Source organism: Trichomycterus rosablanca, chromosome 2 (assembly GCF_030014385.1).
Source record: "Trichomycterus rosablanca isolate fTriRos1 chromosome 2, fTriRos1.hap1, whole genome shotgun sequence".
Classification (NCBI taxonomy): Eukaryota; Metazoa; Chordata; class Actinopteri; order Siluriformes; family Trichomycteridae; genus Trichomycterus; species Trichomycterus rosablanca.
In genome coordinates, this window is record NC_085989.1 from 4808625 (window position 1) to 4835435 (window position 26811).

At 39.6% G+C, this 26811-nt stretch overlaps 1 protein-coding gene across 1 annotated transcript in view; it reads right to left on the reverse strand.

Moving 5' to 3' along the window:
- The window catches only part of adgrb2 (adhesion G protein-coupled receptor B2), a 327164-nt gene that overhangs the window by 69046 nt on the left and 231307 nt on the right, over window positions 1-26811 (reverse strand). The window contains exon 16 of the mRNA XM_063010315.1: window positions 12207-12333. Within this exon, the coding sequence (XP_062866385.1) occupies window positions 12207-12333 (127 nt within the window). The remainder of the gene's footprint in view (window positions 1-12206; window positions 12334-26811) is intronic.

Genomic DNA, 26811 nt, shown 5'->3' on the forward strand with positions numbered 1-26811 from the left:
AAATAACTCAAAACACAGCCATTAATGTCTAAATAGCTGGCAACATAAGTGAGTACACCCCACAGTGAACATGTCCAAATTGTGCCCAAAGTGTCAATATTTTGTGTGACCACCATTATTATCCAGCACTGCCTTAACCCTCCTGGGCATGGAATTCACCAGAGCTGCACAGGTTGCTACTGGAATCCTCTTCCACTCCTCCATGATGACATCACGGAGCTGGTGGATGTTAGACACCTTGAACTCCTCCACCTTCCACTTGAGGATGCGCCACAGGTGCTCAATTGGGTTTAGTCCATCACCTTTACCTTCAGCTTCCTCAGCAAGGCAGTTGTCATCTTGGAGGTTGTGTTTGGGGTCGTTATCCTGTTGGAAAACTGCCATGAGGCCCAGTTTTCGAAGGGAGGGGATCATGCTCTGTTTCAGAATGTCACAGTACATGTTGGAATTCATGTTTCCCTCAATGAACTGCAGCTCTCCAGTGCCAGCAACACTCATGCAGCCCAAGACCATAATGCTACCACCACCATGCTTGACTGTAGGCAAGATACAGTTGTCTTGGTACTTCTCACCAGGGTGCCGCCACACATGCTGGACACCATCTGAGCCAAACAAGTTTATCTTGGTCTCGTCAGACCACAGGGCATTCCAGTAATCCATGTTCTTGGACTGCTTGTCTTCAGCAAACTGTTTGCGGGCTTTCTTGTGAGTCAGCTTCCTTCTGGGATGACGACCATGCAGACCGAGTTGATGCAGTGTGCGGCGTATGGTCTGAGCACTGACAGGCTGACCTCCCACGTCTTCAACCTCTGCAGCAATGCTGGCAGCACTCATGTGTCTATTTTTTAAAGCCAACCTCTGGATATGACGCCGAACACGTGGACTCAACTTCTTTGGTCGACCCTGGCGAAGCCTGTTCCGAGTGGAACCTGTCCTGGAAAACCGCTGTATGACCTTGGCCACCATGCTGTAGCTCAGTTTCAGGGTGTTAGCAATCTTCTTATAGCCCAGGCCATCTTTGTGGAGAGCAACAATTCTATTTCTCACATCCTCAGAGAGTTCTTTGCCATGAGGTGCCATGTTGAATATCCAGTGGCCAGTATGAGAGAATTGTACCAAAAACACCAAATTTAACAGCCCTGCTCCCCATTTACACCTGGGACCTTGACACATGACACCAGGGAGGGACAACGACACATTTGGGCACAATTTGGACATGTTCACTGTGGGGTGTACTCACTTATGTTGCCAGCTATTTAGACATTAATGGCTGTGTGTTGAGTTATTTTCAGAAGACAGTAAATCTACACTGCTATACAAGTTGTACACTGACTACTCTAAGTTATATCCAAGTTTCATGTCTATAGTGTTGTCCCATAAAAAGATATAATGAAATATTTGCAGAAATGTGAAGTGAGTACACCCCTCACATTTCTGCAAATATTTCATTATATCTTTTCATGGGACAACACTATAGACATGAAACTTGGATATAACTTAGAGTAGTCAGTGTACAGCTTGTATAGCAGTGTAGATTTACTGTCTTCTGAAAATAACTCAACACACAGCCATTAATGTCTAAATAGCTGGCAACATAAGTGAGTACACCCCACAGTGAACATGTCCAAATTGTGCCCAAATGTGTCGTTGTCCCTCCCTGGTGTCATGTGTCAAGGTCCCAGGTGTAAATGGGGAGCAGGGCTGTTAAATTTGGTGTTTTGGGTACAATTCTCTCATACTGGCCACTTGATATTCAACATGGCACCTCATGGCAAAGAACTCTCTGAGGATGTGAGAAATAGAATTGTTGCTCTCCACAAAGATGGCCTGGGCTATAAGAAGATTGCTAACACCCTGAAACTAAGCTACAGCATGGTGGCCAAGGTCATACAGCGGTTTTCCAGGACAGGTTCCACTCGGAACAGGCTTCGCCAGGGTCGACCAAAGAAGTTGAGTCCACGTGTTCGGCGTCATATCCAGAGGTTGGCTTTAAAAAATAGACACATGAGTGCTGCCAGCATTGCTGCAGAGGTTGAAGACGTGGGAGGTCAGCCTGTCAGTGCTCAGACCATACGCCGCACACTGCATCAACTCGGTCTGCATGGTCATCATCCCAGAAGGAAGCTGACGCACAAGAAAGCCCGCAAACAGTTTGCTGAAGACAAGCAGTCCAAGAACATGGATTACTGGAATGCCCTGTGGTCTGACGAGACTAAGATAAACTTGTTTGGCTCAGATGGTGTCCAGCATGTGTGGCGGCGCCCTGGTGAGAAGTACCAAGACAACTGTATCTTGCCTACAGTCAAGCATGGTGGTGGTAGCATCATGGTCTTGGGCTGCATGAGTGTTGCTGGCACTGGGGAGCTGCAGTTCATTGAGGGAAACATGAATTCCAACATGTACTGTGACATTCTGAAACAGAGCATGATCCCCTCCCTTCGAAAACTGGGCCTCATGGCAGTTTTCCAACAGGATAACGACCCCAAACACAACCTCCAAGATGACAACTGCCTTGCTGAGGAAGCTGAAGGTAAAGGTGATGGACTAAACCCAATTGAGCACCTGTGGCGCATCCTCAAGTGGAAGGTGGAGCAGTTCAAGGTGTCTAACATCCACCAACTCCGTGATGTCATCATGGAGGAGTGGAAGAGGATTCCAGTAGCAACCTGTGCAGCTCTGGTGAATTCCATGCCCAGGAGGGTTAAGGCAGTGCTGGATAATAATGGTGGTCACACAAAATATTGACACTTTGGGCACAATTTGGACATGTTCACTGTGGGGTGTACTCACTTATGTTGCCAGCCATTTAGACATTAATGGCTGTGTGTTGAGTTATTTTTAGAAGACAGTAAATCTACACTGCTATACAAGTTGTACACTGACTACTCTAACTTATATCCAAGTTTTAGTTCTATAGTGTTGTCCCATGAAAAGATATAATAAAGTATTTGCAGAAATGTGAGGGGTGTACTCACTTTTGTGATACACTGTATATATATATATATATATATATATATAAAAATAAATAAATTAATAAATAAAAATGTATATATATTTGTTTTTTTATCTGGTGTCTTTGGTCCCATCTTTCCTGTACTTTTCATTAATAAATTGGGTTCGGGGGTGACAAATTGCTACAGTCAGTAATTGTATACCCTCAAAGTTCTTCTGTATGTTAAGTGTAACTTATAAAATGACCAATAAACATATGCAGCAGATGGGTGTACCTAATAAACTGCTCACTGATGTGTTTAATAGCATGTAGCGAATCGTTAGCCGATTTACACCGCACGGTCCACGTTCCGCGTCGAACGTCTCTCATTTTAATCATCCCGTCATCTGTCTAGACCGTCTAGCCCAGAGCCGAGCAATCTGGATGACAGCGGGATATAAAACGAGATGACACGTGGCTGCTATGTGGCACTAGCGTCTCGGCGTGCGCTACGTGTACGCTCGCGTGTCTTTATATATTCGGCGCTGAAGACAGAGAGATCTATCAACAAGCCCGAGGCTGATTAGTCGGCGGCGCAGATCCCTGGATACACGCCTGGATACACGCCTGGATACACGCCTGGATACACGCCGGTTTCGTCCTTCAGAGCCGTTTAGCATGCGAGTCAGGTCGGCCCTCTGATGCAGGACACAAACACGTGTGCGCGCCCCTGTTCTGCTATAATGGAGCTGATACGTTACAAATTCATCGCTACACGCTGCCTGCGCGTGTGTGCCAAAAACACTCAAAGCTACAGCATGTGGTCAAAAGTATTTGGACAACTGACCACTAACATGATTCCACATTTCATATCCGTTGTTATAGAGTTGTCCCCTTTTGTGACTATAAGAGCCATTAGTCTCCTTCCAAGGCTTTCAACAGTATTTTGGAGTGCATCTGTGGAAATTTGTGCCTATTTTGTCAAAACAGAATCTCTAAAATAAGGCACTGGTGAAGGAAGATTGTGGAGTGTGTCTGTGGGAATTTGTGTCCATTTGGTCAAAATAATGTTTGACTGTTTCTAATTTAAAACCATAAACATTCATATAAATTTGGACCTTTTTTGCAGCGTTAACAGCCTTTACTCCTTTGAGAAGGCTTTTACCAAGATTTTAGAGTGTTTCTGTGGGAATTTGGGTCCATTCAGTTAAAACAGTTTCTATTTTAAAACCACAGACATTCTTATACTATTGGACCACTTTTGCAGCATTAACAGTCTTTACTCTTTTGAGAAGACTTTTTACAAGATTTTGGAGTGTGTCTGTGGGAATTTTTATCCATTAAGTCAAAACAGTGTTTGACTGTTTCTATTTTAAAACCATAGACATTCATATAAAGTTGCACCTTTTTTACAGCGTTAACAGCCTTTACTCTTTTGTGAAGAGTTTTCACAAGATTTCACAATGTCATCAAACCACAACTGTATGGACTTGCTGGAACATTACACGACTGGTAGGTGTCCACATACTTTTGGCCAGATAGGACTACATGATAAATGGTCTGCCATGCTCTGCCTTCAATGACTGATGAGTGGCTGATGAAGCTAATTAACTAAAGCCGTGTCACTAGCATGGTCCAACATGTCAGCCCTCAGATCAGTGTGGAATAAACAGAAACTAGCTTGTTCAAATACAGCATTTATACCACTGGTAGAATAGCAGGAGACTAGCCGGGCCATGCAGGAAATAAACCATTAGCTGACTACAGTAAACCGTTAGGCGGGGGCGGTTTAATCCTGCCCTCCTGCCTCTGTTCTATTAAACATAGAGCTTAATCCAGTGCACTCGGCCAGCGTCGGGGTCAAAGTGATCTTTCCTGCTGTCAGTTCTTATACCAACACACAGTCATAGTTGGCAGATTTTTGGTGCACCTCTGAGCTGGGGCAGAGGAATGGGGGGGGGGGGGGGGGGGCTTATTTCAAAACCATTAGCATTAATATGGAGTTGACCTTGACTTCTCTTTATCTGGGAAGGCTTTAAACTGGATTTTGAACAGTGTCTGTAGGAATTTGTGCACATTTGGTCAAAATAGCATGCATAATTGAGGTCCCAGTTCATACCACAGGTGTTTATTAGTGTTTATATACAATTATGTACATGGTTTGACTAATTGTGTGTAAAGGAGCTCCAGATGCCTACACAAAGCCCTGATCTCAATCCAGCTGAACACTTTAGGGATGGATTAATCTTGGATTGCAAGCCAGGCCTTACCTTTCTGACACTACTGACTAAATAGGCACAAATTCCCACAGACACACTCCAAAGCATTGTAAAAGAGCTTCCCAAAGTAGAGGATGATATTAAAGCAACCAAGAAAAAACAAGCAATTCAAAATAAATGTATAAGAATGGTATATCCAAAAAAACTCACGGGGTCTGTCCGAAAACCTAGTGATCTCTCTACATATAGACTCATTTTACGTCATCCTGTGCTCCTGAGAATAAGGCATGTCTAAGATTCTTAGATTCCTTAAAATGCTGCCTACTGAGGTGCCTTAATTCTGAGTGATAATAATAATAATAATACATTTTATTTATATAGCGCTTTTCAAGATACTCAAAGACGCTTTACATAAGACAAATAATCAAAACAAATACGTACATACACCATACAAATCATAGTACAAAATCAAAATAGTACATCAACACCAAGAATAATTAAGATAAAAACAAAGAGAGCAGCATAAGACAGTTCATTAAAAATTAGCTAAATTATGAGAGAGAACAACAAATATAGAACAATTTCTTAAAATTAGACAGAAACAGGACAGATTTACATGCAATCAGGAAACTGAAAACTTTACAAGTTTTAGGATCTAGGACTTCACATTTCTGTCGTGATCTAAGTATAAAAACTATTAAAAAGAATAGCAAAAATAAAAGCATTTATTTTGTGTTGTTACAAGTTAAATGCCACTCTGAATAGATGAGTTTTGAGAAGTGACTTGAATTTGGACAGGTCAGGACAATCTCGTAGGTGTTTGGGGAGAGCATTCCATAAAGATGGAGCAGCTATGGAAAAGGCCCTGTCACCCCAGGTCCGGTGCTTGGTCCTAGAGGGTATGGACAGTAGGTTAGCCTCAGAAGAGCGAAGGCTACGGGAGGGAATGTGCTGATGGAGCAGGTCGGTGAGGTAGGATGGGGCCTGATTATGGAGAGCTTTGTGAGTGAATAGAAGAATTTTGAATTGAATGCGTTGAGCAACGGGAAGCCAATGAAGTTTTTGTAGAACAGGTGTAATATGATCACGGGAGCGAGTATGAGTAAGGAGGCGAGCAGCTGAATTCTGGATATACTGAAGTTTTTTTAGGATTTTGTTAGATGTACCATAAAGGATGCTATTGCAATAATCAATTCTGGATGTAATAAAAGCATGAATCAAGGTTTCGGCGGCAGAAAAGGAGAGTGATGGACGTAGACGTGCTATGTTTTTTAGATGAAAGAAAGCAGTTTTGGTGATGTGATTTACATGGCGGTCAAAAGAGAGGTTGCTATCAAAAATTACACCAAGATTTCGGATGTTAGAAGACGGAGACAAAGTGTCATTATCAATGGTAATTTGAAAATTTTTTGTGGTTTTTGCCAGGGTTGTAGGACCTACGATGATCATATCTGATTTTTCACAGTTTAATTTGAGGAAATTAGCTTTCATCCACAATTTCATTTCAGTGATGCAATTTGTCAGAGTGGAGTGAAGTTCAGTATTAATGGATTTGGAGGAGATGTAAAGCTGAATATCATCAGCATAGCAGTGGAAATGTAAACCATGCCGACGTATGATGTCACCAAGGGGGAGCATATAAAGAATAAACAAAAGGGGACCTAACACTGAGCCTTGGGGAACGCCTTGGGACAGTGGAGCAATGGCAGAACTACAATTGTTGATATTAACAAACTGTTGTCTGTTTATGAGATATGACCTTAACCACAAAAGGGCAGTACCAGTGATGTTGACAGAGGATTCAAGGCGGGACAGAAGAATGGAGTGATTAATGGTGTCAAAAGCTGCAGTAAGATCAAGGAGGACGAGAATATTAATTTGTCCAGAGTCTGAGGAAAGAAGAAGGTCATTTGTGACTTTGAGGAGGGCTGACTCAGTGCTGTGCTGGGGGCGGAAACCAGACTGAAATGATTCAAATAGATTATTGGAATTTAGGTGATCTTTGAGCTGTGAGGCAACAACACGTTCCAGTATTTTCGACAGAAATGGAAGATTGGAAATGGGCCGAAAGTTACTCATAATGTTAGAGTCAAGTCCAGGTTTTTTAAGTATGGGAGTAACAGCAGCCAATTTGAGTGATTGAGGGACTGAGCCAGAACTAAGAGAGGAATTGATTATCTCTGTGATAAGTGATGAGATAACTGGAAAACAACCCTTAACAAGTTTTGATGGAGCAGGATCCAAAACACAAGTGGAGCTTCGCATCCCTGTTAAGATCTCAGATAGGTCCAAAAGAGACACAGGTGAGAACTGAGACAGAGGCTGGGTAATAAATTGAGATGAGATAGGCGGAGAAACAGAGATGACAGGGGAAACTGTCAGAAAATTGTGGATATTCTCAACTTTTGTTTGAAAAAATGAGAGGTAAGAGTTACACTTGTCAACTGTAAAGGAATTGGTAGTATTGTCAACTGGTTTGAGAAGTTTATTTATTGTGGAAAAGAGAGTCTTAGGATTTGTTGATCCAGCATGTATGAGTTCGGAATAGTAAGTGGATCGGGCTGCCGTAAGAGCGTCTTTGTAATGTTGAAGATAATCAGAATAAATCTGATAATGTACTGTTAGACCGGTTTTCTTATAAAGTCTTTCAAGCTGGCGTTTACGGGATTTCATTTGGTGAAGCTCAATTGTGTACCATGGTGCGGAATGACTAAATGAAACAAATTTGGTTCTCAAAGGAGCCAGCTCATCAAGACATGAGGCGAGTATGTCATTATAGTAATCGACAAGGTCAGATGAATTACTAGACAGTACAGGACAGACAGACATCTTTTTAACAAGAGAATCTGAGAAAGCAGAGGGAGAGATATATTGAAGATTCCTGAAGGATATTTTACGTTTAGCTCTAGTGATGGGCCTAGTGACCTCAATGTCCATGATGATTGTCAAATGATCAGAGACAGTAAGGTCATGGCTGGACGGCTGATGAACTAGGACACCAGTAGAGCAGACAAGGTCAAGAGTATGACCTTTTTTATGAGTTGGAAAATGTATATGTTGTGTGAAATTAAAACACTGTAACAATTCCAAAAATTCCCTGGCAAATTTACAGTTGTTGTCATCAATATGGATGTTAAAATCACCCATAAGCAGTACAGAGGATGAGAGGGCACTAAGCTGGGTTAAAAAATCTGAAAAATCAGAGAGAAAGGAAGCGTTTGGCTTTGGCGGACGATAAACTACAGCAGTGACCAGAGGAGTAGGCCCTGACAACTTGAAAGCCAGGTGTTCAAAAGAAAGAGCAGCAGGAAAAGACAAAGTGGTTATTTTAATATCATCCCTATAGACTGCAGCAACACCACCACCTCGCCCTTCCATACGAGGTTCATCAATATACGAGTATCCCATTGGCGTGGTCTGATTTAACGTAAAATAATCCAAGGGTTTATGCCAAGTTTCAGTGAGACAGAAAAAGTCTAGTTCACTGTCAGATATAAATTCACTGAGTACAGTACTTTTTGTGTTGAGTGAACGAACATTAAGCAATGCCATTTTCAAGTGGTATTGTTGTGTAGTTGGCTGTGAGGAACGAGGAAGAGAACGGAGATTTGCTAAGTCCACTCCGCGTTTCCCATCCCACTCCGTGGACAGCGTTGTCATGGAGACTACACCGCTACTGGTGTGCAAGGCAGCAGCGCTCTGATGACTGAATAATGAGGGAGCGTCTGATGCTTCTGTAGCAGTGAAGGCAATCCCAGCATTCAGTGCGGCACAACTTTTTTCACAAAAAATGACAAATATTCCGGACGAATGCGGAGCAACCAACAGAGTTCCTTTCAGAGGGAGATGTTAGCTGGCATGCTAGCAGGTTGTGCCGCCTCAGCCTGTTGGTTTGAATGGCCTGAGGCTAACTGTGTTAGCAGTAGGCAGCAAGGGCGGCACGGTGGCTCGTGGGTAGCACTGTCGCCTCACAGCAAGAGGGTCCTGGGTTCGATCCCCAGGCGGGGTGGTCCGGGTCCTTCCTGTGCGGAGTTTGCATGTTCTCCACGAGTCTGCAAGGGTTTCCTCCCACAGTCCAAAAACATGCAGCCAGGTTAATTGGAGACACTGAGTTGCCCTATAGGTGAATGGGTGTGTGTATGTGTGTGTGTATGTGTTACTGTGTGCCTTGCGCCCATTGAAAAGCTGGGATAGCCCCCCCTGCGACCATAATTGGCGGTTAAGAAAGTGAGTGAGTGAGTGAGTGAGTAGGCAGCAAGGTAGCTTTCTAGGTTTTCAAACAGACCCATAGTCAGGTGTCAAAATACTTTTGCCAATATAGTGTGTGTCAGTTCACTATCGTCAACATTTTTCCCTTCATTTCATTTTAATCTGGAGACGTTAAAACACTCTGTTTCTAATGTCTGCAATTTAAATGAGTGACACGACCTGCCTGAATTGACACGTTTTAAAAATAATCACAGTCCATTACAGATTCTGGCGCTCTGACTGAGCTAAAAAAAGGAGAGATCGGAATTGTAAAAGTGCTCTCGCGCTCTCTTCGGCATCACGCTGGCACCCGCCGCGATGTCTCTGTGAAACTTTGCTCGCAGTGCTACGATATAAAGGTCTTTCCAGTTGAGTGAAGTGGCTTGCTGGCTTCCAGAGAACATTACTGTTGGCAATGCGCTGACCTGAACGCGGAGCGGCTAATGGAAGGAAAATGACTAGGCGCTAATGGTGCTGTTTATCGTCCGTCTCCAAATGTCACCGGCCATTTCGGCAGCCGCCAGAGGAACTTTATGCCGGCATTATAGAGGAGGGGAATAATTGATGAGTATCGACTGGTGAAACTTAGCCTCTAGCTTTAGGTCAGCTCAACATATATCTGTGTGTGTGAGTGTGTGTGAATCCAGGCAGTCATGTGACCTGCTGAATGGTCAATGTTTAAAAAAAAATAAAATCTGTAGGCTACATCCAGTCAAGAGCCCAGGCAGTATGTTATGTCAAGCCAACCCCCCCACCCTGGCAATCTGGGTTCGAATCTCAGCAGTGCTATCTGCCGGTCTATACTGGCTATGCCGGCTATTCTGCTAGCACACCGGTGCTGGTATTTTTAACTGCCCGAGTTTGAAACTCATTTCTCCTACCAGTCGACTGGGCACCCCAAGCAGGCACAATTGGCCACTAGTCTGCTGTGTGAGAAAAGACCGGACTAAAAAAACCCAGGTTAGTAGCCCGAGGTGCCTGTACAGAAGTTGAGGAATGCGGAGATCAGTGTGTGACTCTCCATGCGCAAGACTGGCCTCATGCACCAATCCACTAGATCAGGCTCCAAACGGGATTCCTGACTTGTACAAATCAACGATTCACTTTCTGAGATCGGTACAAATCCCCATGGCTCAGTCTAATTTGTGCAGTCAAACTAGCCTACTTATGTATATGGGCACAGAGACGTCACCGGCTGTAGTCGAACCTTATCAGTAATGAGGAATTAGAAGACGGTGCTACAGCAATAAAAGACATTAAAGAACTTTCTTCACTTCCAAATTAATAACCTTACTTTGCAGTTAGATTAGAATGTGACCCGGTGGCAGCACTGACATTAAGCTGTCGGTATGAGGTCCAGCACCAGAGTGACAATGACAGACCCCAGTATTGCTCTCTCTTCAGGGTCATTTCCCATCTCCCAGCATCCCGTTCACCCGCCTTGCATATCAATCACTCTAATAGGTGGGTGCTTTCAGGATGAGATTGAAAAAGCGTGCTAAACTAAAGTGGGTCAGCCCTCCGTCCACCGGTGACTGTGGCCCCGGAGACAGACGGTTCATACGCTGGGTTCTCCATCAGACAGGAGACGGTCAATACAGTAAAAAGTATAGGCATTAATCAGTGTGGCTAAAGGGCAAACTGCTTTTTCAGAGCCTGCTAATCATTTTAGTGCACTAAGATTAATATCACAACCGGCATGAAAACGAGTGTCGCATAAAAACATATTCATTACAGAGAAGCTGACACGACTCATCTATTCAGAAATAATCAAAAAACACATATGCAATAGTACAAATCACATACCTGCGCAGTCACCAAGTTAAATATATATACTGTATATATACAGTATATATATATATATATGTATATACACCAATCAGCCATAACATTAAAACTACCTCCTTGTTTCTACACTCACTGTCCATTTTATCAGCTCCACTTACCATATAGAAGCACTTTGTAGTTCTACAATTACTGCCTGTAGTCCATCTGTTTCTCTGCATGCTTTGTTAGCATGCTTTCACCCTGGTCTTTAATGGTCAGGACCCCCACAGGACCTGCAGGTATTATTTAGGTGGTGGATCATTCTCAGCACTGCAGTGACACTAGTGGTGTGTTAGTGTGTGTTGTGCTGGTATAAGTGGATCAGACACAGCAGCGCTGCTGGAGTTTTTAAATACCGTGTCTACTCACTGTCCACTCTATTAGACACTCCTACCTAGTTGGTCCACCTTGTAGATGTAAAGTCAGAGACGATCACTCATCTATTGCTGCCGTTTGAGTTGGTCACAGGACGCTGCCCACGGGGCGCTGTTGGCTGGATATTTTTAGTTGGTGGACTATTCTCAGTCCAGCAGTGACAGTGAGATGTTTAAAAACTCTAGCAGTGCTGCTGTGTCTGATCCACTCATACCAGCACAACACACACTAACACACCACCACCATGTCAGTGTCACTGCAGTGCTGAGAATGATCCACCACCCAAATAATACCTGCTCTGTGGTGGTCCTGTGGGGGTCCTGACTAGCACAGGGTGCTTGAAGAACAGGGTGAAAGCAGGTTAAAAGGTATGTAGAAAAACGGATGGGCTACAGTCAGTAATTGTAGTACTACAAAGTGCTTCTATATGGTAAGTGGAGCTGATGAAATAGACAGTGAGTGTAGAAACAAGGAGGAGGTTTTAATGTTATGGCTGATCAGTATATATACAGTATATACATATATATATATACTGTATATATATGTAATCCAATTTATAACCAGCTTGTATTACAGTGTTAGATGCAGGTAGATTTTGCACTTACCGACTCTTTAGCTTTCTGTGCTAACACTGCAAAGGTGGAGATCTTGCTGCAGAGACATTTGGTTTGGAATGTCGTAGATGGGAGTGTTTTGCATCCCTCGGAGTCCCAGTTTTCTTCACCAGTCTCCCTGTTGATAGAGCGGGGAAACACAGAGAGAGAGAGAATTAGTGTGTGGATTCAACTGGGATGGTAGTTAATGATGGAGTAGAACATACAGGGTATGAAGATATAAAGTTAAAATGTTTGATCATGGATCCATGGCAGTCGTTTAAAGAATTATTTTTAATACATTTTTATTGGTTTGACAGCAAAACGTTAGTCAAAACATATGTGTGTCTCATCACTGTTGATGGTCATGCTCATTCTATTCATTTTTGTGTCTTTGTGTTTGTGTGTGTGTGTTTTTTTTTCTGAAATCATGACATCTGTATTATTTGGCACATCCTTTTCTCCGTGTGAAGCCCCGTTCCAGTCCTCTTCCCTCTCATTCATGTTATTAGGAACAGCTCCTGCCCTCCTCTGGCAGCATTATGACTTTAAAACCATCACAAAGTTTAATGTTCAGAGCTTTCACAGACATTCAGCGCTTTTAATTAACAGCAGGGCGCCTGGCAGCAGATGTGTGTGTGCCCACTTGTACTGGAACTGGCATAGGAGAGACTACCCTTAGCTAATGGACACGTGCTTATTAATACTAATTTGCTAATTAATTATAGTGCTCGCATGATGGAGAAGCATGAAAAAAGCACTATGTTAAAAAGTTGTTTCATTTAAAGATCACAGGACTGAATTAATCACTTCACACCATAGCAGTGAGCGTTAATCCTGTAAGAAGGTTTTCACCTTATATGTATATTTGGAAGAACCCATGGGGAGAAACCTCAAAGTGGCCACCAGACACTTTAGTATGAACGTAATAAAGCATAAAAATGTGTATAAAATCATACAGACAAAAAAATGAAAGCCTTATTCACATTAAACATTAGAAACTAGCAAATAAATATATAAATAAATAAAAAAGATCTCTGTGAATTAATTTATTCATTTATTTAGTCATTTTTTTATTTGTTTAATCGTTTATTCATTCATTTATTTATTCACTTATTTATTCACTTATTTATTTATTTATTTATTCAGCGAATTTATTTATTCACTTATTCACTTTTTATTTATTTATTTATTTATTTATTTATTTATTTATTTATTTATTTATTTATTTATTTATTTATTTATTTATTTATTCATTCATTCACTGTGATGTGGTCAATTCAGCTGATTCTTGGTCTCCCTCGTCTTTCCACAAGACTTTAATGTTGTCGTGTGGAGCTCCTTTAGTTCTGGCCATCTTGTAAGCGTTCTCAGTGGTGATCATCTTCCTCCATGAGATTTTCAGTAGTTTTATTGGGCAACCAGGGGGACCAATCTAATCATCTGATATCATTCAGCCTGATAAATATGCAGTGAAAAAGCAACTCAGAAAAGGACAATTGCATTTCACGACACCTCAACACTGTCCAAAAATAACGGCATGTGTATGATCCATCATTACTTGTTTTAAAAGGAAACATTTAGTGCAAATAACTAAAGAGTGTTAGTGTAAATAGTGTAAGTGTAAATAACTACACACTAAGTGCAATTCTGTCTAGCAGCTCTTAAGTGTTATTTTTTTTATTTTTAAGGTTTTTCACATAGTCTTTTCCTTTCTGTTCTTTACCACCCTTCTCTTGTACTAACCTTATTTTACTTGTACTAACCTTATTTTATCTAAGTTTTATCTTATCATATTTTATGTAATTGTATTTTATGTTGTCTTATTTTATCTTATTTTATCTTATTTTATCTTATTTTATCTTATTTTACCTTATATCTTGTTTTTTTTTCTTTCTTATTTTCTCTTATTTTATTTTATCTTAACTTATTTTATCTAATTTTATCCTATTTTCTCTTATTTTATTTTATCTTATTTTGTTTTATCTTTTTTATCTTAACTTTTTTTTATCTTATTTTATCCTAACTTTTTTTTATCTTATTTTATCTTAACTTTTTTTTTATCTTATTTTATCTTAACTTTTTTTATCTTATTTTATCGTAACTTTTTTTTTAATCTTATTTTATCTTAACTTTTTTTTTTTTACATCTTTTTTTAATCTTATTTTACATTATCTTACTTTATTAGGTTATAAATAACAGTTTCACGCTGTGCGAGCAGGGCCACAGACTAGCACGTGTATCATGTACAACATGTGTATTTGCCGGATGCTTCTCTTCACCAACCAGCGACGGATTCTCACAGACTCACACACTCAAGTCACACCAGGCACAACGTGTTCCTCCACCACTCAGCAGTGGGGGTCAGAGGTCAGTTTTAACTGTACACATCACACAGACAGTGTAACAAGGAATAAAGAAAATAAAAAATGAAGAAGAAAAAATATGCTTTCAACATTTCAACACTCATAAACAAGCACCACCCCCACCGCATTTACAAAATGCCACCAAATGCCAAGGAAGTCATTTTTCACACTTCTGTATGCAAGGCCAGTTCCGATATTCAATTAGGCCATGCTGTGATGGGCATAATGAGGAAGCCGAGCGCCCGGCCCTGTCCTTTACTGCTGTGTCCTTGGCACAAAGAGACACTGCAATTAAATGGACAGATTAGTGTCAGCGGGATTCTGAATTTGAAGCTCTGCATTTGCTTCAGTTCTTTTAGTTCCATTTAAAGTCAGATGATGTGCGATGGTTAGATTATCGTCCGAATTTATTTGAGTGTCTACTTCATTCTTCTTGTACCCACAGCTTTGTAATAATCAAAACTATTGATTCTGCATGTTTTTGGACTGTGGGAGGAAACCAGAGCACCTGGAGTAAACCCACACAGACACTGGGAGAACATGCAAACCCCACACAGAAAGGACCCGTACCGCCCCACCTGAGGATCGAACCCAGGACCTTCTTGCTGTGAGGCGACAGTGCTACCCACTTAACCACAGTGCCGCCCGCTAATCTGCTATCTGCTATATATTGTATAATCAGAAGGATGTAATAAGTTGTTTTCAGGTACAGTTAGTCACCTTGTGGGTATACAACTATTGACTGTAGCTCATCTGTTCTAACACAGTCAAAGCCAGAAGATATTTGGGTGATCAGTCTTAGTAATCCAATGATACCAACATAATAGCTAAGATCCCACACAGTACACATATAGCGTGTGCTAACAGGCTAACAGGATGCGTCCCTAATAAAAAGGCTGTTAGGTGATGATTTATGCATAAAGTTATTCGATATGAAGATGTTTCATTACTTTTCTAAAACACAATCTCAGCTCTGGTCACTCTGTAAACCATCTGAGGATGGAGGAGATGCTAATCGTTAGCATGATTCAAAGCTAAGTGAAGAACAGGAACTGAAAAGCACACTGCTTAACCCAGAAATGAGCTTATCCAGCAAATACATCTAAAATATACATCTAGTGATGACAGGAAACTGGCTCCGGTCCCAGAGAGTATAGCATGCTAGCTATAAAAACTCACAGTCAGGCTGGAGATAAAGCTAATTCATGTGTCTCCTGTATAAGCACACGCACTGGAGTATGTGGGAACTCTGATTTAATAGCAGTCTGACCCACTAATTTCTGGAAAGGCCTGTCTTCCTGCCATTCATGCCAAGAGCTGTGGAACACTTCCTTTTAATCATCTGATCATAACAGGGCTTTTCCAGTTGTAAAGATCCGCAATTGGGTCACAATATTGCAACATAGTAAGATAAATCCACTCTGAAAGCTCCACATGTATCTGTGTTTATCTGAATTTTCTTCACTGTTTCACTTTTAAACTTGTGTTACAGCTCGAGGTTCTGAAAAATTGTGAGAATCAGCTTTCCCGAGAGTCACGTTAAGCTATGATAGCTTCTGCACTGTTAGCTGTGTGTTAATGTTACATACATATGTTTGCTGTTACTAAGGTCAGTGCTGTTCAAAACACAACACATGCTAGGCGGTCACAAAAAAAAAAAAAAAATTAAAAAAAAAAAGTGAAATAATAAATAAATAAATAAAATAAACAAACAAATAAAATTATAATAATAAATAAAAATAGATAAATAATACAAATAAATAAATAAAACCTAAAAAATAAAAATAAAAAAATAAATAAAATAATAATAAATAAAATTAAATAAATAAATACAAATAAATAAAACCTAAAAAAATATATTAATAATAAAGAAATAATAAAGAAATAATAAAGAAATAAAAATAAATAAAATAAACAAATAAATAAAATAATAATAATAAATAAAAATAAATAAATAAAACCTAAAATAAAAAAAGATATTAATAAAAATAAATTAATAAAAACAAATAAATAAATAAAACATAAAAGATAAATAAATAAAAATAAATACATAATAAATAAATAAATAAAATATACAAATAAATAAAATAATAATAATAAATTAATAAAAACAAATAAATAAATAAAACCTAAAAAAATTGTAAATAAATAAAATAAAATAATAAAAAAATAAACTACCAACAGTGCCACTGTGCTGGCCGGCTCTAACTATACTATATATCCAAAAGCATGTGGACACCCCTCTTGAATACTGAGTTCAGGTGTTTCAGTCACATCCATTTCTAAAATCAAATCAAAAGATTCAATCGGCTTTCAACTTTTCAGCAACTGTTTAGGGAAGGCTAATGAATTTGATTTCATGAGTTTGACGTGAAGGAAATGATCTGCACAGAGCCCTGACCTTTATTTCCTTGAACACCTTGGGATGAATTAAAATGTCAAACGATGAGCCAGGCCTTATGATCCAACATCTGTGCCTGACCTCACTTTGTTTTTTGCACACAATCCACAGTCACCAATATTTAGTGTTCCAGAACAGTAGATATGTCCAACAAACTCATGGTCAGGTGTCCAAGGATTTAAACACCCCATGACTGAACAATGGTAACACCCTGGACTACCTCCTAGTGGACAAGAAGACAGAGATCAAAGCCTTTTTGAAATGACTAGTGGCTAATGCTACCCTCACATATAAAACAAACAGATAATGTGAATGCATGTCCGTTTATATTTAAAACTAATATCATGACCGCACATATGCTAACAGGTAATCCATCATCCTCATTGATTATACTGCCAAGTGATTCCCCAGTGTGTTACAGCAGAGGCTCTAATGCTCATTCCTCTCATGAGTGTGCGCCTCAGACAGGGCTAATGCGGCCCCAGCGAGCAGGACACATCAGTCATTACCGGAGCATGGGTTAATACAAACGCCACTACATGGGTCCTAAGGGAAAGTTCTTTTAGGATGAAGAGTAGATTGTGAAATGCTTTATGAGTCTCGGGAGATGATCTGGCTAGTGGCTTCCTCACTTTTTTAGTGGCGGACCTGTCTACTGACGTCTACGTCTCTAAAAACGTATGTACACTAGGTGGCAGTAATGACAGTAAGACTGCTCACAAATACTTGTTGATACACTATATATGTCAAATGTGCACGATTCACCAGGTCCTGTAATATAATAGAACAGTTTTTACACTTAAGATAAACCCTAAGCAACATCAGGTTAGACAAAATTGACAAAAATATACAGCAACACCTTCCACTCACAGGTGTTTATCAATAATAATACAGAGGAACCTCGATTTAATGAACCTCTATTTAACAGATTTCGGATTTAATGGACACAATTTGGAAAACCGAATGTCTGATCTGATTGTTTAAAATTCCCACATGAAGCATCCAAAACCAGTAGTCTCTCTGTTTACATGAGTGATAGGCTTTGTTTTGTCGGGAGGCTCGCTTTGTTCTCGCCTTTTTCTCAGTGCAAGTTCTAGTTCTTAGTTCCAGTAACCACCAGCAGTGCTTCAGACTCAGAATAATAAATACTCTGAGTCCCCACTGTACGATTATGGCAAAAATAACATCTCCTTCACCACACAAGGTAAATAAAATTTCTCTCCAGTAGTACAGTACACCAATTGTAATATTTATTTACAAGTTTTACATGAGATATTTATAAATCTATTTACATTGTTGATTTTACTGGTGATCATATGTTCATGTTAAGCACTTTAGTGGACCTTAGTCCTGTGTTTTAGTATATTTTCATATATATGTTTCGGACAATCGCATTTTATGGACCAGTGCTCCCCTTCAGTCAGTTAAATCGAGGTTCCTCTGTATATGATACATTGTATGCTTTAGATTTTGAAGCAATAGCTTAATGAAGGCTCTTTCCTGTACCAGTAGTCCATAAAGACATGGTTTTAAGAGTTCAGTATGGAGCTCTGACCACAACCATTACACTCACTTTCGCATGAATCAGAACTTTGATTGCAAGACTGGGCTTCTCGGAGGAAACCCACACAGACACGAGGAGAACATGCAAACTTCCCACAGAAAGGACCTGGACTGCTTACTTGAGAATCAAACCCAGGACCTTCTTGCTGTGAGGCAATTAAGTATTTTAAAGGTAATACTGATATTGGTGAGGTGTTCACATTTTTTTTGCTCATCTATTGTAAAATTGTAATTACAGTCTTGAGAATCAGCCAGTTTGTTTGATAAAATAAAACTACATTAAGCAAAATGATTATACAACTTGTACAGCATACGATTTCTGTAGTAAAATATTTGTAATGGTTAATAAGGTCAGACAGTTGAGATTTTAAGCTTTTTAACATTGTGATTTGTAAATCCTCAGATATGCTGTATCACAGAAACACGATTCATTCCGTACCCGCCGGCGGCTCTGTTCAGTCGAGGAGGTTAATAAAGTCAGTAAATAAAGTTGGTTTGAATAATCAGGACCATATTGATGAAAGACCTTTAGTATTTTACAGCCTACACAGATTCTGTTTGTAATTTTAAAAAATGTGTCTCATTATTATGAAGGAAAGTGATGGCTTAGGGTTTAAAGTACTGGACTATTGAATGCAGGTAAAGGGTTTAAATCCCCACTACCACCAAACTACTACAGTTGGGCTCTAAAACAAAAGAAAACACCGGATCAATGATGTTACACCAAGTAGTCTATATACATACTTGCTTTTGTCTGTAACATTTCGAGATGGATTGTCTCTATGACTTTTGGTGTTTTTTGACCAGCCATTATTGACCACCACTATCATGACTAACCATTAAGTGGACAGTGACACCTGTATTATAGAAGCTTGAAATTAATGGAAGATCCTAATTTTTGGTGGTTCTTGGATTATATCTGACCCTATATCTATTTTTTTTTTCTTAGTTTATGGTGACAGATTTTTTGTACTTCCAGACTTTGTATTTCCAGACAAATGATCTTGAGGTCTGGAGTAGCTTATGCCAAGTTCACACTACACAACTGTCGAAGCTGTCAGATTGCTGTACAGCTCAAACCACACAACTGGATCTCTTGCAGTTGGAGTCTTTTATATTGTTGTGGATTTCACACTACATGAATGATTAGTAATAGGGGGTCACACACTACACCATCTACTATCAGGAGGAATCGCAGATGAGTCTATCTGGTCTCCCAACTACGTTTTGTCACGAAATCACACGCGAGAAGTGACGTCAACAATAAGCGAGTGATCAAAGTTTGTGCACTGATGTGCAGCATAAAAGCAAAGAGGAAAAATAAATGAATCCCGGTGGATTTGGCTACGCGACCAGCAGGAAGCGTGTGTTCTGTAGTAAGTTGGAGGTTAATCAATATTTTTTGCAATGCAGCGTTGGTATTATGGTTTGGCGTGGATGATAAGATCGCAAATACTGTAAAGCTTGTGTGTGTGCCATTGTATTCTGATAGAAACTATATTATGCCCCGTCCAACGTTTTTACACTCCTCCCCCGGGTTTCCCCTCACCCAGTATCCTGCGTTCTCATTGGCTGTAGTTCGACACCGCACTCGCTGCCACTCGCAACCTGCTTGCAACACCTTTTACACTACATGATTTTGATCGCCGACTGGTCCAAATATTTAACATGCTACATATTTTTCGGCGAGCCGCTCATATCGAGTCATTGAACAGTTCACACATAATGACCGAGAGCCGAGTTTCGACCCCAGAGCAAACGTAGAGTTGCTTCTGAGCTGCCACATCTAGCAGCGACCTGTCGGCGAGTGAAAATCAGGGCAAAAATTATATAGTGTGAACTAGAAATTAGACATGAGTTCAAGTGACGATTCTGACCTTCGTTTACAGCTCCGTAGACTTTCCTATTATGGGGCTTGTGACTTAGTGTAATGAGTAGAACTTACAGTGTAATGTATGTACAGTATATACACAGAAGAATCTCCAGCTGTATACAGTTATAGCTTACTAATATTATTGTGATATAATTAGGAGGCCATGCTACAAAATCAGCCTTGTATACTGCCAGGTTAATAATCCTAGTTGCTGTATGTATATCATTTTGACAAGGAAACACGTTCCCATCATTCAGTCTTCTAAAAACTGGCAAAACTAGCACGACATACTTGTTTTATACAAATGTATGTAAACTTTTGACTATAACTGTATCTGCTAGAATACAAACCGTGGAAAAAAAAACTATTTTAGATACCTGTGAGCATCTATATTCTCCTCTTTAGCATCTGTCAGGCTCATATTAAATTGCGGACTTCTTTTATTTCACCAGTTATAACCATCATCATTGTCATCATCATCATCCTCATATCATCAGCATCATCATCAGCATCATCATCAGCATCTGGCTAAAAAATATAACCTGTACTCACCACTATGGCATGAATTCCAAACATCAGATTCAAGTTGATCCATGAGCAAGTCCTTTCTGATTTGGACTGATTCCTGGCACACTAACATGCGCTCCCCTCTACCCCCAGACCCCGCCCCTTTCCCCTTTGCACACAAACTTCCACCGTGCACACGCACACACTCCTGCTACAGGAGGTCGACCATTATTTCCACATCAGGTGCTTCAAAGCTCTGGCAAAATGTACAACATAGAGCGCTGTCAGAGCACACGAACCTGGGGGGTTAATGCACAAAGGAAGAGCAACACTAATGACCTGAGCTAATTAACCACCGAGGAAAGGTCACACAAGAGCAGGAGTGAGAGGAATGAAGAGAGAAAAGGAGGAACACGGGGTCAGTACAGAAATGTTATGATAATAGCACGAGTGTGCACTCACAATGAGATGGATTCAGTGTTATTCGATTTAACACAAGTGGGGATTAGTGTCTCCCGACAAAGGTCACATGGGTTTCAAATTCACACAGAGTTAAAAAGATACAGTCTTCTCACCATCAATCCATCCATTTCCACAAAGACTTTGTCTATGACTGCATTATTCTATCTATCTATCTATCTATCTATCTATCTATCTATCTATCTATCTATCTATCTATCTATCTATCTATCTATCTATCTATCTATCTATCTCTCTATCCATCCATCCATCCATCCATCCATCCATCCATCCATCCATCCATCCATCCATCCATCCATCCATCCATCCATCCATCCATCCATCCATCCATCCATCCATCCATCCATCCATCCAGGTTGATAGCACTGGCTGCATACTAGCACTGCTAAGATTCAACTCCGGATCTCAACAGTGGTGAGCAAGCATAATAGACAATCTGAGTTAAAAAAAAAAGCATTTTATTTATTTATGAAACAAAGGTTTCTAACACCAATATCACCCTGATCTCAACAGTTCATGAGATTAATTGATAAGCTGTTTTAGCTCAGTAAACAAACCCAGGTTCAATTTCAGCCAGTTCAGTCCATCATTTACATTTTCATTTACATTTTCAGCATTTAGCAGACGCTTTTATCCAAAGCGACTTACACAATGAGCTGAACACAATGAGCAATTGAGGGTTAAGGGCCTTGCTCAGGGACCCAACAGTGGCAACTTGGTGGTGGCGGGGCTTGAACCGGCAACCTTGTGTTTACTAGTCCAGTACCTTAACCACTGAGCTATCACTGGCCCATCATAAAGAACATCACGCCACAGTCTGTGGAAGTGATTACAAAGTAATTTCTAAGTCTGTTGGAACCCACCAAACCACAATGTAAGCACTATGTAAAGTATCACCCAATGAAGGAAACTAGCTTACAGTGGCCACACTGCTAAAATGTACCCAAGGGCATCCCAGTCTCAGGGAAAATCAAATAAACACACACAAAAGCCACTGTTTCTAGTCTTATTGTTTACAACTCCACAATATCAAAGAGACTAAACAAACACTGGCTGTAGTTCATGGGAGGTTAGCAAACAAGAAAACCACTGCTAGTCAAAAGCTCTTAAGATGCTGTGATGCTGAGGACAGATCATTTCAAATCAAAATCCTGTACAAAAAGGGTTTCAGATGAAAAGTGAAACATTATAGCAGACAAACATGATAGTGATATGATGATATGTGTGTGTGTGTGTGTGTGTGTGTGTGTGTGTGTGTAAGGGGGGGGGGTCTCTTTGCTGTATCAGAATGGCGAACTGGATGACTTGCTTTTATTTGAATAGTAATTAAGTAGAAACATCCTATGACAAAATACTTGGTAAGAATGTAAGATTATCCATCCCAGAGCTGACAGTGCGGTGTAATCGAGTTATACAACAGGATAATCATCCAAAACAAAACAAAAACATGTTGAAATATGAAAGGGTAAATTGACACTATAATAAAGATTTGGATTGGCCCAGTCAAAGTCTCGATTCGAACCTAATGAGGATGTTGTTGTTGCAAGAGCTAAGACGAGCAAAACAAAGTGTCTGAAGCCAAACAGAAAAAAGGACCACACTACAAGACTTCACATTAATACAATCCAATTAGTCTAATTAGAAACGAGGAGTGGGACGTAGGTGCCATCACTGCTGTTAAAGGTGGTGAAACCAGTTATTAAGGAGTAAACCCTTTTTCAAGCAGCTTAGTGGTGTAGCTGTGAGCATTAGGAGATGGATTAAAGCAGTCATCTCTGACGGAAAAGTCCACTCATCCGGTTCCTAACCCCCACACAGAGACAGACGGGACCAATGCTTTGCCACGCTTGGTAGGAATTCGACCTCATTTAGCAGCTTGGAAATCTGGGTCACCTGAGAAATTGTCACCAGTTGTCAAGTTGAGCCTTTACCTGCTTCTGAAAAGGTAAAATAAATGAATAAAAAAAAAATAATAATTAAACTAATAAATACAAAAACAATAAATAATTAAATAATTAAGAAAAAATATGTAAAATAAAAAACAAAAAATAAAATAAATAAATGAATAAATAAAAAATAAATGAATAAAAATATAAACTTTACAAAATTACAAAATAAATAAATAAATAAAATAAATACATAAAAATAAATTAAAAATAAATAAATTAATAAATTAAAAAAACTTAAATAAATATGGTAAAAGACTTGAGCTGGAGCAAAACATTGGGGTGTGCATGCTAGTTTGAGCATAGTAATGAATTTGAAGCCTGCGATGGTTGGAGTGACTGGGTAAAATGGACTCACAAATCAATAAAGACACTAATAAAACCTGCCAGCTGAAGCAGAGCTGCTGTGTTATTTAAAACAAAAAAACAATTTAATTTTAATAATAATCATGTTTAGCCTGCTTGCTATATCACACAGAGCAGCGGTAGCTCAGTGGTTAAGGTACTGGACCAGTAAACCATGGCCAAATTGCCACAGTTGGGCCCCTGAGCAGGTCCCTTAAACCTCAAGTGCTTGTCTGTAAGAGCTGAAAATTTGATTATCCATAGTATCAAGAGTAAAATGCGTGTGGTAGCTTAAATTTAGCTGAGAGATCAGTAAAAGAAGAAAGTCCATTGATGTATGAATCTTTAAATCTAGTTTTGCCCTTCCTGTGCCAATCATTAAAGGTTTGATCAATTTGAGCAGGATAAATGTGATCATTACAGATAGAACCTAGATTGAAGGATTTGTCAAAGCTAAAATGTCTAAATTATAACCATATCTTCAAAATAGATTTAACAATAGGCCGTGATGTGTAATTTAAAATAGAAAAGAGTAAATTGGTAGTTGCTGGAGCTGGAAGTGAGGATGAAGTGCAGGAATGATCTTATATAATGCATCAGTTTAACTGTAGCAGTTACCATACTACTATATTTTGTGCATTGGCTGAACAGTAATAGTACAAAATGTTAGGAAATGTCAGGAGTCCCGGCCTCCCTGTCACTGGTGAAGGTTCTTTTTGATTTTGAGAGTCTTCCCTCACTAAATAAATGCCAATAATAAATGGATGGCTGGATGGACGGACAGACGGATGGATGGATGGATGAATGGATGGATGGATAGCTAGACGGATAGATAGATAGATAGATAGATAGATAGATAGATAGATAGATAGATAGATAGATAGATAGATAGATAGATAGATAGATAAGACAGACAAGACAATAGGTTCTCAACTGAGTGGAAGAAGGCTTTTATTAAAAATAAATAAAAAATAATAAATAAAAATAGGAACATCACGGCTTCTTACACTGTAAACTGACCACATGTCTGTTTTTACTCAGTTTACCCTTCATTCAGATTTGTTTCCTTGTACATTACATAAAGTAAGTAGACTTTAATGCTTCTCTTTTCCTCACTGCTACTAAAAAAGTAGAATTTCAGCAGGCAGATGGTGCTCACATATGGTCATTTAAAACACTAAACAGTAAGCAATGTGAAAATAGCCATCGCAAAGTGACAGCATTATTTATTCAACATGAGTCAGAGATTATTATTTATTTCTTTTATTTATTTTTTCAGTTATTTTTTGCTAACTCAATTTAGACTACATCAATGTACATGATTTTGCAGACCAAGAATACATCACACTGCACAGTCCTTGACTGCACCTATGCTACAGTTCAGGAACCGCTGTGTATATTAATTCTACATCCACAAAGGTTCTTTGAATTGAAAAATTTTTTTTAGATGTTAGGTTCTTTTGGGGAAGTACATCTGAAGCTTCTCAAGGTAAGAAAACCAAAAAATTAGTATGATGAACTTTACATTCTATCCAAATTTGGTTCTCAAATTTTGGTTCTCCAATGGTTCTCCAGTGGTTTTGGTTCTCCAGTGGTTTAGTTTAGCAGTGGTACAATTTTTGCCCATTTAATGGTGGAATCTTAAACGCTTAAACAGTATCTGAAGAAATCGAGGCCTGGAGTTTGTTTACTGGTGGTCTGAGCTCTTCACTAATTTCCTGATGAGTCACTGATGCACTCTCAAAGAATCTAAAGCAAAATACTTTTAACAGCACTGAATCCATATCAGGCTGCACTCTATCCATAATGGCCAATTAACCATTTTTATAAAAAGTAGCATTGTAAACAGAGACAGATATGTTTAAATTGCACATTTAGGTCTGCATTCACTTCTGTGATTAAATATTTAGCAAAATAGCTTCATGGTTCCATCAGATATAAGTACCAGTCCTAGACAAAACAGCTTGTTTCATTCTGCATACAGCACTGGATCAAGCAAGCCATTAAGAGACCAATACACAGTGCTATAAACACATAAATACATTCATTCATTCATTTTCTTATCCGCTTATCCAATTAGGGTCAAGGGGGGGTTGCTGGAGCCTATCCCAGCTTTTCAATGGGCGCAAGGCACACAGTAACACCCTGGACGGGGTGCCAGTCCATCACAGGGCAGACACACATACACACACATACACACAGCCATTCACCTATAGGGCAATTCAGTGTCTCCAATTAACGGGACTGCATGTTTTTGGACTGTGGGAGGAAACCGGTGCTCCTGGAGGAAACCCATGCAGACACAGGGAGAACACGCAAACTCCACACAGAAAGGACACGGACCGCCCCACCTGGGGGTCGAACCCAGGACCTTCTTGCTGTGAGGCGACAGTGCTACCCACTTAGCCACCTAAATAAATACAGTAAGAAATAAAAAATAAAAAATCCAATTCCCTTTGCTAATGTTTATTTGTAGCAAGAAAGAATGAGCTAAAATTATTGAGTGTTACGTTTAGTGGTGCAACCAAATATGAAGTTAAAGGGACATGTACACATGGGTGATATTCATGTTGGATTATATTGTTACCTTAAAAACATATTGTTATATTGTTTAACTGCTACCTTAGTCACGGCTCTCCTCAGTCAGGGTGGAGATCAACATTAGTAGAGAGGAAGCATAATGCAATCGGGTAATTGGATATGACTAGATTGGGAGGAAAAGTGGGAAAAAACGCAGAACAAAACCCTAACATAATAGTATATATTTTTAATGTGTTGTGTTTTTAATGTTGTTCCATTTGTGTAATACCTTGGTTAGTTTTAAGATTATAGAGTATGACCAATAAGGCAGCAACGTGTTCCTGGGCTGGCTTCCTATTTCGGAGGGGTATTTGCTAGTCTGCGGCAATAAATCAGCATTAGACCAGCCACCACTATTTAGTGGTTCGAGCTGCTTGTTCTCAAGAGCATCAGTTCGTTGGACAAAACCATGGACATACATATCAAGATTTTTATGAGTGTCTGTGGAAATTTGTGCCGATTCAGTCAAACCCAGAAAAAGTCATGAGCAATCAAGGTGCAATTTGTTTAGGCTAATGGAGTTCGTCCACACCAAGCTAGTCCAACAAGCTAGAGA